The sequence below is a fragment of the Solanum stenotomum genome, chromosome 8, assembly GCF_019186545.1.
Source record: "Solanum stenotomum isolate F172 chromosome 8, ASM1918654v1, whole genome shotgun sequence".
Taxonomy (NCBI): domain Eukaryota; kingdom Viridiplantae; phylum Streptophyta; class Magnoliopsida; order Solanales; family Solanaceae; genus Solanum; species Solanum stenotomum.
The window spans coordinates 630,699-642,922 of NC_064289.1; the positions used below are offsets into that span (position 1 = coordinate 630,699).

Sequence of the window (12,224 nt, forward strand, 5' to 3'; positions counted from 1 at the left end):
TTTCTTTCTCAAATTGTGAAAACATTTTCAAACTTCTTGGGAATACTTAGTTCCCATATACTTCTTTGAAGAAAATGAACTTTACTCTTACTCTTTACTCAACTTCAAAGCATAAGTCTTAAAACAAAGTTTAAACATTTGTAAAAGACTTCTTAAAAAAAATGGTTCATGCCGAATTATGAACTTGAACGACTCAATGCAAGTTATGGATAGTATATATTAATTTTTAGAAATTGAATGGGTCATATATTAATTCATGTGGTAGGAGAATAATAAGTGAATCGACTTATACGGAATACTCGCTAATTTTGAGATTCGAATAACAAGAAAAACGAACCAAATAAATATGAGTAAATAATTTAAAAATTATTTTTATAAAAGATATATATTTTTAGTCTGAGTTCTAGCTATGGATAGTATAGAATTCAATAATTTTGGCCAAAATTATACATGCGTATTAAGAAATTACTATAACAAAAGAGATATTTAGTCACAATAAATTTTTATATTAGTATTATCACAAAAACATTTAATGACAATTGAGTTAATGTCATTGTATCCAGAGTCGCCAAAACCTAATAACATTTCTATGAGTGTTGGTTATAAAAAACCTTATAATATTATTGGTGCTAAATATAATATAGAAACAATTATATTATTATCACTAAATAATTACACAAAATTCTTTATTTATTATAGTGAATCTTTAAAGTCTAATTAATATATATAAATAATTTATTTGGAACACATAAATTAAAAATCTCTACTATGCTATTGAAAGAATTTTCAAGTCAGAAAGGTATACATTTCTCACTTGGTGATTATTATGAGAGTGGTCAGACTATTATACTTCCGTTGATTATTTGCGAATTTGCGTATGAATGTCAATGTTTAGCTTGTCAATTTGCTTTATGTTTTGAGAGTGTATATCATATCTTCTCCTTTTTTTTGCGTTCGGTGTTCAGAGTCCACATTGGTTTCCTACTCGATGTTCGAAGCCACATTGAAGCCCTTATTAAATTCATATCGCACATTGCAGGGCCCATTTGGGGTGAGTATATGCTCCCAAGTCCCAACAAGATTTTCTTCATACTCAAGATTTGAACTCAAAATCGGAAATGAATAATTCAGTGTCGGTCCATTCTACACCACTATACATTCTAGTTCCTGTAGTCTTGCTAATCCAAGGCTTTCACATACATCTTTACGATAAATATGTAGTAATATGTTGCTCGGACTATTTTAAAATATGGCTATATCTGTGTCGGGTCTTCTAAAATTGTCTTATTTTTGGAGGATTTGGTACATTTATGACATTTTTGAAGATGGCGAGCAACATACTAGAGTTTATAATGTATTTTAAAAGATGATAATTGATAACACCGTATCGGATCCTCCAAAACTGCACTATTTTTGGAGGATTCAATACACATTTAATGACATTTTTGAAGAGTCCAATTGCATTTTAAAGGATGACAACCCATAATTATGCGCAGTACTGGCATTTGAGATAAGAAACTAAAAACTCTTTATCATGACAATAATTCCAAATATATCTTAAACAAATACAATGGATCAACATTTTTCCTTTTATCCACCACACCAACAACCTGTCCAAGTAATTTGTGTAATGTAGCAATACAACAAAAACAAAACAATAGTAAGAATTGAATTTGAATATACACCTATTATGTGAGAGATTCTCACAGGTACTATTAGAATGTAATCCTTTATTTATTCTTTGTTAAGTGTATGAATGAATTAAAAAATATTACAAATAAGGAGGTTCTTCTTGTCAAACACGCTAACCTTATTTCTGAGTAGTAGCAATGGACACATAAAAAAGGACATTATTTTGTGGGTATGCATTAGTAGAAGGAAGTGGAGGTGGAGGAGGAAAATCAACTTCTTTACGACCAACAAAGTTTCTNACACATTTAATGACATTTTTGAAGAGTCCAATTGCATTTTAAAGGATGGCAACCGATAATTATGCTCAGTACTGGCATTTGAGATAAGAAACTAAAAACGCTTTATCACGACAATAATTCCAAATATATCTTAAACAAATACAATGGATCAACATTTTTCTTTTTATCCACCACACCAACAACCTGTCCAAGTAATTTGTGTAATGTAACAATACAACAAAAACAAAACAATAGTAAGAATTGAATTTGAATATACACCTATTATGTGAGAGATTCTCACAGGTACTATTAGAATGTAAGCCTTTATTTATTCTTTGTTAAGTGTATGAATGAATTAAAAAATATTACAAATAAGGAGGTTCTTCTTATAAAACATGCTAAGCTTATTTCTGAGTAGTAGCAATGGACACATCAAAAAGGACATTATTTTGTGGGTATGCATTAGTAGAAGGAAGTGGAGGCGGAGGAGCAAAACCAACTTCTTTACGACTAACAAAATTTCTTTCAGTAACCGTGCTTGCCATATTTACACTGGTCCCGCTTCCTGGATTGGGTGATGGAGTCTTAACTGGAGGACGGGTTTGCAAAGATGGTAATAGAAGATGTGTTTTATCAAGAGGATATGCATTAGTAGGAGGAGGGGGAGCAAAAACAACTTCTTTACGACTAATAAAGTTTTTTTCAGTAACCGTGCTTGCCATAATCACACCGGTCTCGCTTCCTGGATTAAGTGATGGAGTCTTAACTGGAGCACGGGTTTGCAAAAATGGTAATAAAATATGTGTTTTATCCAGAGGATTTGCATTAGTAGGAGGATGGGGGGCAAAAACAACTTCTTTACGTTGACCAACAAAGTTTCTTTCAGTAACCGTGCTTGCCATATTCACACTAGTCTTGCTTCCTGGATTGGGTGATGGAGTCTTAACTGGAGGACGGGTTTGCAAAGATGGTAATAGAAGATGTGTTTTATCAAGAGGATATGCATTAGTAGGAGGAGGGGGAGCAAAAACAACTTCTTTATGACCAACAAAGTTTCTTTGAGTAACCGTGCTTGCCATATTCACACTGGTCTCGGTTCCTGGATTGGGTGATGGAGTCTTAACTGGAGGACGGGTTTGCAAAGATGGTAATAGAAGATGTGTTTTATCAAGAGGATATGCATTAGTAGGAGGAATGGGAGTAAAAACAACTTCTTTACGACCAACAAAGTTTCTTTCAGTAACCGTACTTACCATATTCACACTAGTTTCACTTCCTGGATTGGGTGATGGAGTCTTAACTGGAGGACGGGTTTGCAAAGATGGTAATAAAAAATGTGTTTTATCAAGAGGAAATGCATTAGTAGGAGGAGGGGGAGCAAAAACAACTTCTTTATGACCAACAAAGTTTCTTTCCGTAATCGTGCTTGCCATATTCACACTGATCTCGCTTCCTGGATTGGGTGATGGAGTCTTAACTGGAGGACGGGTTTGCAAAGATGGTAATAGAAGATGAGTTTCATCAAGATTTCTAGTGGCTTCATTTGTTTCAATCCTTGAGAGAACAAGAAGAACAAGTAAGAAGAGGAATGTTTTCATGATACTATTATAATATATCTATTGGTTGTTAATGTTTTTGCACAATTGTACTAAAATGAGGATGATNAAAAGATATATATTTATAGTCTGAGTTCTAGCTATGGATGGTATAGAATTCAATAATTTTGGCCAAAATTATACATGCGTATTAAGAAATTACTATAATAAAAGAGATATTTAGTAGTAATTTATACTATCTTAAAAGCATGAACTTCCTAACTTGAATGTAAAATTACTATAATACCCCCAACTTAAGACACCCAACTTATTATATATTCTATATTTAATATTATATTTATATACACTATATTAAATTAAATGCAGACACCTTTTCACAATGATGGGTAGTGACTTCTCCGAAAGGTTTGTGACTTATCTGAAAAGACATGATAAGCACATTTTCATACTATCCTTTTTTGTCTATAAATAGAGGGGGTTTCTCACACTTTTAAACTAAGGATTTTGTAAGTTTTCTATTCTTCTACTTAAAACAAGGAAGATTGTGAGAGTTATCGATTATGCAATTAGAATATTTATTTTTTGTAGGTAAATTAGGTAGATCCATAAAAATTGATGAAAAAAGGAAAATGAAATAACTCAATTTCAAACGAGAAGAGTATCGTGATAATTAATATACGCACTCATTTTCATAGCCATAAAATATACTTTTGCAACAACTCTTCCTTGACAAGAAGTTCAATGATTTTTCGATGCACAAACTACAACTTGGTGTTCCGAATCTGAAAAGTCTCGAACTGTTGGAGAAAAAGTATTTGATCAATAGCCTGTTTGAAGAATTCAAACTACATTTAATAAGTACTCTTTCATTTTCAATTTATTTTTTGTACTTTTATTCAGTTTCATATAGAATGTTCTTTTTTCCTTGGGGGTGAGGACGCATCTTTAAGACTACAAAGTTAAAAGACATTTCTATATATTCTACATATGATCCTTAAATTAAAAGTCTTCTTTATTTTTTAAAATTTCATATCAAATTAAAATTAGACAAATCTATATCTATCTTTTTTTTTTTTCTTCTTTTAATCTATACTACCTTAAAATAATGAATTAATAACTTTAATGTTAAAAAATATAATACCCCCAACTTAAAACACCAAATGAAGTATATCTTCTATATTTTATATTGTATCATATTTATTTATGTGTATTATATTATATTATATTAAAGGCAGACAACTTTTCACATTGAAGGGTTGTGATATTTTTGAAGAGTTGTAACTTTTCTGATGAGTTGTGACCTTTTTGAAGGGTTGTGACTTTTGTATAGGGTTGCGACTTTTTTGAAGAGTTGTGACTTTTTCGAAGGGTTGCGACTTTTACGTAGAGCTGTGACTTTTCCGATGAATTTTGACCTTTTTGAAGGGTTGTGACTTTTCTAAAGGGCTGTGACTTATTTTTGATAAGGCACCACGAGCAATTTTTCATACACTACCCTTTGTTGGCTGTAAAAAGAGGGCCTTCATCAAATTTTTAAACTACATTTAAAAAAAATATTATTATTATTATTATTCTTAAAACACACAATTTAGTATATCTTCTATATTTTTATGATAAGAAACAATATGCACATACTAATAGTACACATTTTAAATTATAAATGGAGGTCCTCACATTTTTAAACTACAGTTTTTTATGTTTTCTATTCTTCTCTTCTTAAAACCTCAAGTTTGATTTACAAACGTTGACAATCTCAAAGTTCAGTGAAATTAAAATACTCCATAACATGAATGTTAAATTAATCTAATACTCCAGCTAAAACATCCAATTTAGTATATTTTCTATATTTGATATCAATATTTATTTATAGTATATTATATTAAAAGTAAGAACACCTACAAAACAATAATAACAAAGTAATGCACTATGGGGAAGGGAGTAGAAAGTTTATTTAAGAGGTGTAACTAAGAGATTTTAAGAGTGACTAATTTTTTATTTAGCAATATTCATATTATTTTTTAAAATAGTGTGGTACATGGTTTGATTTTCACGTGCAACGCACGTGCGTCAAAACTAGTAAATTTTTATATTAGTATTATCACAAAAAACATTTAATGACAATTAAGTTAATGTCATTGTATCTAGAGTCGCCAAAATCTAGTAACATTTCTATGAGTGTTGATTATAAATAACCTTATAATATTTTTGGTGCTAAATATAATATAAAAATAATTATATTATTACCACTAAATAATTACACAAAATTCATTATTTATTGTAGTGAATCTTTAAAGTCTGATTAATATATATAAATAATGTATTTAGAACACATAAATTAAAAATCTCTACTATGCTATTGAAAGAATTTTCAAGTCAGAAAGGTATAAATTTATCACTTGGTGATTATTATGAGAGTGGTCAGACTATTATACTTCCGTTGATTATTTGCGAATTTACGTATGAATGTCAATGTTTAGCTTGTCAATTTTCTTTATGTTTTGAGAGTGTATATCATATCTTCTCGTGTTTTTCTGCTCGGTGTTCAGAGTCCACATTGGTTTTCTATTCGATGTTCGGAGCCACATTGAAGCCCTTATTAAATTCATATAGCACATTGCAGGGCCCATCTGGGGTGAGTATGCTCCCAAGTCCCAACAAGATTTTCTTCATACTCAAGACTTCAACTTGAAATCGGGAATGAATAATTCGGTGTCGGTCCATTCTACACCACTATACATTCTAGTTCCTGTAGTCTTGCTAATCCAAGGCTTTCACATACATCTTTACGATAAATGTGTAGTAATATGTTGCTCGGACTATTTTAAAATATGGTTATATCTGTGTCGGGTCTTCTAAAATTGTCTTATTTTTGGAGGATTTGGTACATTTATGACATTTTTGAAGACTGCGAGCAACATACTAGAGTTCATATTGTATTTTAAAACATGATAACTGATAACACCGTATTGGATCCTCCAAAACTGCACTGTTTTTGGAGAATTCAATGCACATTTAATGACATTTTTGAAGAGTCCAATTGCATTTTAAAGGATGACAACCGATAATTATGCGCAGTACTGGCATTTGAGATAAGAAACTAAAAACGCTTAATCATGACAATAATTCCAAATATATCTTAGACAAATACAATTGATCAACATTTTTCTTTTTATCCACCACACCAACAACCTGTCCAAGTAATTTGTGTAATGTAGCAATACAACAAAAACAAAACAATAGTAAGAATTGAATTTGAATATACACCTATTATGTGAGAGATTCTCACAGGTACTATTAGAATGTAATCCTTTATTTATTCTTTGTTAAGTGTATGAATGAATTAAAAAATATTACAAATAAGNCGCAATATCTGAAAATTTGCAGCAAGAAATATGTTTCATCATGTAAATATATATATGTTTCAAATATCATAAAATAAAGTGACGATTAGTCAAAATTGTTCCTGTTATCCAGAATACGAACATATTCATGATGTGCAGACACATTAATTATTCTCAAAACGTATATGATTTAATTAAATAATGTTACAAAAATGAGTTATTTATATATATCGTGTTGTCTCTAGACGTTTATAGACGTGGGCGCAACAAAAAGAACATTATTATGTTTATAAGTAGGAGGAATAAAAGAAATTTTTTTACGATCAACAAAATTCCTTTCAGTAACTCCACTTCCCGGATGTGGGCTGGGGCTGATTCCCGGATGGGGTGCCGGAGACCGAACCGGGCGCCAGTTTGCTGCTTCATTTGTTTCGATCCCTGAAAGAAGAAGAAGAAGAAGAAGGAAAAATGGTGTTAATATAATCCTCATGTTGTTTTGATGTATCGTTGTGAACAATAATATTATTACAAATGATAAGCAAATACAATTATATGTGTATTTCCTTATGCCTGATCAACTCAAAATTTGATTATTTTTTTTTAATGAAGAATAAATTCATAAAATGAAAGTGCGTTATATTAATCGTCTAAACTTAAGGACCGATTAATTAGCTTGAAGTGCACGAATATCCGATTTTGAAGCCACTGCTTAAGTTATGCCGCCTAATTAACGTAGGATTAATAATTAAATATTGACATAATAACTTAGAAGTAGTTATATTACTAAGATTAGATAATTGTAAAGTCCAATGTCAATCTATAAATAGAAAAGTCATGACTATATAATGAAGTCATTGCTTCATGCGGAAAGGTAAGAAGAGAAACATAAAGAGTACTATATCGCTTTAAATTATACATATTGATCTATCGAAGCCCATATATTAGCATCTCGTTATACTTAATTAAAATAAATGAAATGATATAGGAATAAATTAAATAAAAATAATTAGAATTTACAAAAGTACTGTTGCTTATATTATTATTATAATGATAGATATCTTCAATGAGCAGCCAATAAGCCAACTGCCTTATCTGTGACCTTATGTTGTGTAATACTACTGGAAGAAGGAAGAGGAGGAGGGCGAGTTTCCGTCTCTTTATGACCTGCAAAGTTCCTTTCTGTAATTTGGCTCATGACACTAGTCGTACGAGCACCAGTACCTGGATTCGGTGTAGGAGTAGGGACCGGAGTTTTTTGCAGAGATGGTAATAAAAGATATTCGTCTTTTTCCTTTAGTACTCTTCCTGCTTCACTTGTTTGGCTCAAGCAAATTGTGAAAAAAATTAGTAATAATATGATCATCATACGAACATCATGAGAAGAAAAATTGTTACTTTGAGTTAACATCATGCTTGATCGATATTGTTGTAAAAATGTTTGAATGAAGAAGCTCTATATATTTTGTTTATGAATATGATTCCATTACATACATATATATATATAAGAAGCTCTATATATTAATGTATGTACTTATATACTGACATAATAATATAACGTGTTTTAAGACTTTGATTTCTTCAAGAATTACTAGCTATAGTTTCATAGGAGAGAGCTTTGACCATTGACTGCTGGGCTTAAGAATGAAAAATTGAGAAATTGAACTGAATTGGTCATATATTTTGGTAAACGTAATAAACAAAAGAAAACTCAACAATACTGATATGTGTTCTGTACTGGGATCAAGATTTAAATGACGTGTAATTCTTTTTTAAAATTTTGTATTCAATATTTTATATACTATAATTTTTTTCTAGTATAACAGATCACTACACACGTTTACATGTTTTACGACTTACAAGAGTGCGAAGATCATGAATAATCAATTTTTCGTTTCAAAATAAGTGTTTATCTTGATAAAAAGAAAATTCTAAAATAAGTATTATCTTAAAAATTTAAGACAATAATTAATATATTTTTCCAACTACAACCTTATACTCCATCTTCTTAATAATGTTTAATTTTCTAGAGACATTTCTTAGTTATGGATAATTTAGTTCTTTTTTTTTTTTAAGATGACACTTAATATAAGATGAAATAAATATTATTTAAGCATTATTTTATAGTTGAAGTTTAAAAACTTTATATATACGTATTTGAAGCTAAGCATTATAAGGATCGAACTTCCGAGATTTCTATTTTGAAGTGGTGAGATTATTGATTTAAAAAAAAATGAATGATTGAATTTAAAGAATTTATGCATGAAATTCAGGCTTAATTATCAGACATTGAAGTTTAGCTTATCTCATGGAGCAGTAGCCTACTAGGCCCATCTGATAAGGCTTGCATTGCATGTGTATTGGATATTCAGTATATATGTACAAAGTCTACTTTGTAAAAAATTGTCAAACAACATGTTTTTTGCTACCAAGTACCAAACATGAAAACTAATAGAAGTCTAATCGCATTTGTTTTTTGTTTTTAGTACTACTATTTCCAACTCTGAAAAATAAACTTCCTTTTTCCACTTTCAATAACCTATTCTATAACCAAGAACATATATTCAGTGTAATCTTATAAATGAAGTCTGAAAAGAGTTGTATATACTCAACCTTTTTCGTTGGTAAAAATAAAAATTTTCGTAGATTGTCTAGCAAATTAAAACACCTGTTCCCATTGAGTTTGCATGCAAATGTCGAAAAAGCGCCATTAATTAAACGGCTTAATTCCTCCAGTCCTAATTATAATTATAATCAATTACATACACAAGGATTTAATAAATTATTATTTCAAATGTATATTCCATAACCTCCTTTTTTGACCTCATATAACAGCCAACGCAACAAGTAAGAGAAGTAGTTGATTTAAGGTTTATTAAATTGGTAAAATATATATAGTAGTATTAATTAAGGAACGAAAATAATTACCTACTCCATGCATGTAGCCAAATGTCAAAGAGAAGGAATATATTCGATGGAGGAAAAAATTCCATTTTTCGTAATCATCTCATTATTTTTTTTAAAAATAGCTTCATCGTTATTCAAAGTTTATCTTTTCATGCATATATAAAATCAGAGTTTTTTACAGTATAGAAGTGATAATAGCAATTATTTTAATAACGAAATTATTAAAGGCAATAACCATACATATATAACCAATGCAAAAACTGAACATACATTAAAACTGGGACAATATTGGAGATTTGGAGTAACAGTTTATACTATAACAATAAAATCTATAAATTAAAACAATTTGGTACCTTCTAATTAATTATTTGACTTTGCTTCTATTGTGAAGCATGATCAGGAATTACATGTAAAACAATAAAAACAATGGAAAAAAAAGAGAAAAGAATGAATGATCTTGTATTATCGACAACATCTACTGATAAATTACGTCTCAATATATAATTCAAGTAAGTTGAGATCGACTATTTGAATATTTATGTCTCTCCATTTTTCAACTCATACTGTTTGTGAATAATACTCGTCTGTAGTAGGACGAGTATTTGGTGATGTCTGAGTGGGAGGAGAATGAACCTTATTAACCCTACTCCGACCAACAAAATTCTTCTCCATGACCATCGTTTTACTGGCGGTGCCGCTACTTCCGGTACCGGGGTTGGGTGTCGGAGTAGGAACAGGATTATACAAAGACGATAACCAAATATATTTGTTGTGACCTCTTTTTTCTAAAAGAATCCTAGTGCCTTCTACATGTGGCACAAAAATGATCATGCTAATTATTAAGAAAAAAATCGCATAAATTTGGGGTTTCATGTTGATCGATGATATATAATTAAGTGGACAAAATTATTCCCGTATGAACGAAAAAATAAATTGCACCAGAAAAGATAGAGTTATAAGAATTTATGATGGAATGAATGAATATATTTGCAAAAAAAGAAGGGGTATATTTATATGCATGAAATTGGTACGTAAGATGATAGGGACACTGTGTTTCTATTTTGACGAGCTGTGCATACTTTTTGAGTCATGGAAAGGAAGTTTGACTGTTGAGAGTTTTAGAATTGAACGGGTCATGACCCGTTTATAACGGAGAAAAATATTTCAGAAATTCAATATCCACGACCATTAGTATATGACAAGGAATTTTATTTTTCAAAAAAGGTGTGTTTCATACTTACTAATATAATTAAAAAAAGATTTTTTACTTAATTTTTTAGTGTTTATATAATTAAGTAAAGAAAAATTTTAAACTCAAGAGGCAAGTGTATATAAAATCTACGCAAACACTAAGGTAGATGTGGAGGTGGTGGGGGTAGGGGTCAGTGAGGCGTTGAGCTAGGTGGATTTAGAATTTTAGTTCTATATGTTCAATATTTTCAACTTTTAAAGTTCTTCATTATGATTGTATTCACCATAGTTTTAATGTTACGAGTTCATGTCTGTTAACTGTTGCAATTTTAGTTAAAAAAATTTAACATAAAATTTAAAAGGATTAACCTAGATTATCATCTACGTGCACAACTGATAAAATTAAATTATTATTTTTCCTCATTCACCATGAAAATCATTTTTCTAATCTCAAAGAATTTATTTTTATAAAATATTTTAACCAATCAATTGATTTTTATTTTTTAAAAAAAATCGAAATCTTTCCATGCCAAACACAACATGTAGCATTTGTGTTTGTTTTGGTTGTTAAGTTTTTTTCTCAAAGAAAACATTTTTAAGCGAAAGGGAAAAAGTTAATACAAATTTCATTAGTTTAAGCAAGCAAATTGCTTTTCTTCACGTGAGTTTTCAATATTATGAAATACGAATCTTATCAGAATTTGAAATTTGATACATGTATTTGACATGTCCATATACATATATCTCAGATATATGAGTGAGAATTATGTGTAATTTATTTTAGATACATAGTACTTAAATTAAGTAGTTTCACATGTATTTGACTCTCTCGCTTGCCTCTCTCCCTATATACCTCTCTTTTAAAATGTATCTAGTATCTCATATATATGTATCGAGTGTGATTCGTATGTATTTGAGATACATAGACTATCTCACTTGTGTCTCTCCTTCTCTTGCTTGGCTCTCTCTATTCCACTCTATCTAGTACCAAAAAATACATATATCTAGTTATATTTGATTTGAAAATTTATATCGAAATTATTAATTAGTTAGACACATGAGCGGACCTAGAGGTTGTTGAGGGTGTTCACCAAACACCTAAACAAAAAATTACGTTGTATATTTAAGAATTTTATGTCTATATATTGATTTTGAACCTCGTGAATATTAGATTAGAAGTTGACTTAGTGGTTGAGGGGTTCAAAACTGTTTCAAGATCAAATCTTAGGCACTCTTTTTTTTTTTCCGAACCCCTTAAGTGAAAATTCTGAATCCGCCACTGATTAGATAATATAGAATTATTTTAAATTATAAAAAAGAAT

General features: G+C 30.0%; 1 protein-coding gene across 1 annotated transcript; it reads right to left on the reverse strand.

The window, feature by feature from the left end:
- Positions 1 to 2,314: 2,314 nt before the first annotated feature.
- LOC125872278 (extensin-like) lies at positions 2,315 to 3,508 on the reverse strand. Its single transcript, XM_049552991.1, has one exon. The coding sequence runs from the start codon at positions 3,506 to 3,508 to the stop codon at positions 2,315 to 2,317; it is 1,194 nt and encodes a 397-aa protein (XP_049408948.1).
- Between the last annotated feature and the right edge of the window lie 8,716 nt (positions 3,509 to 12,224).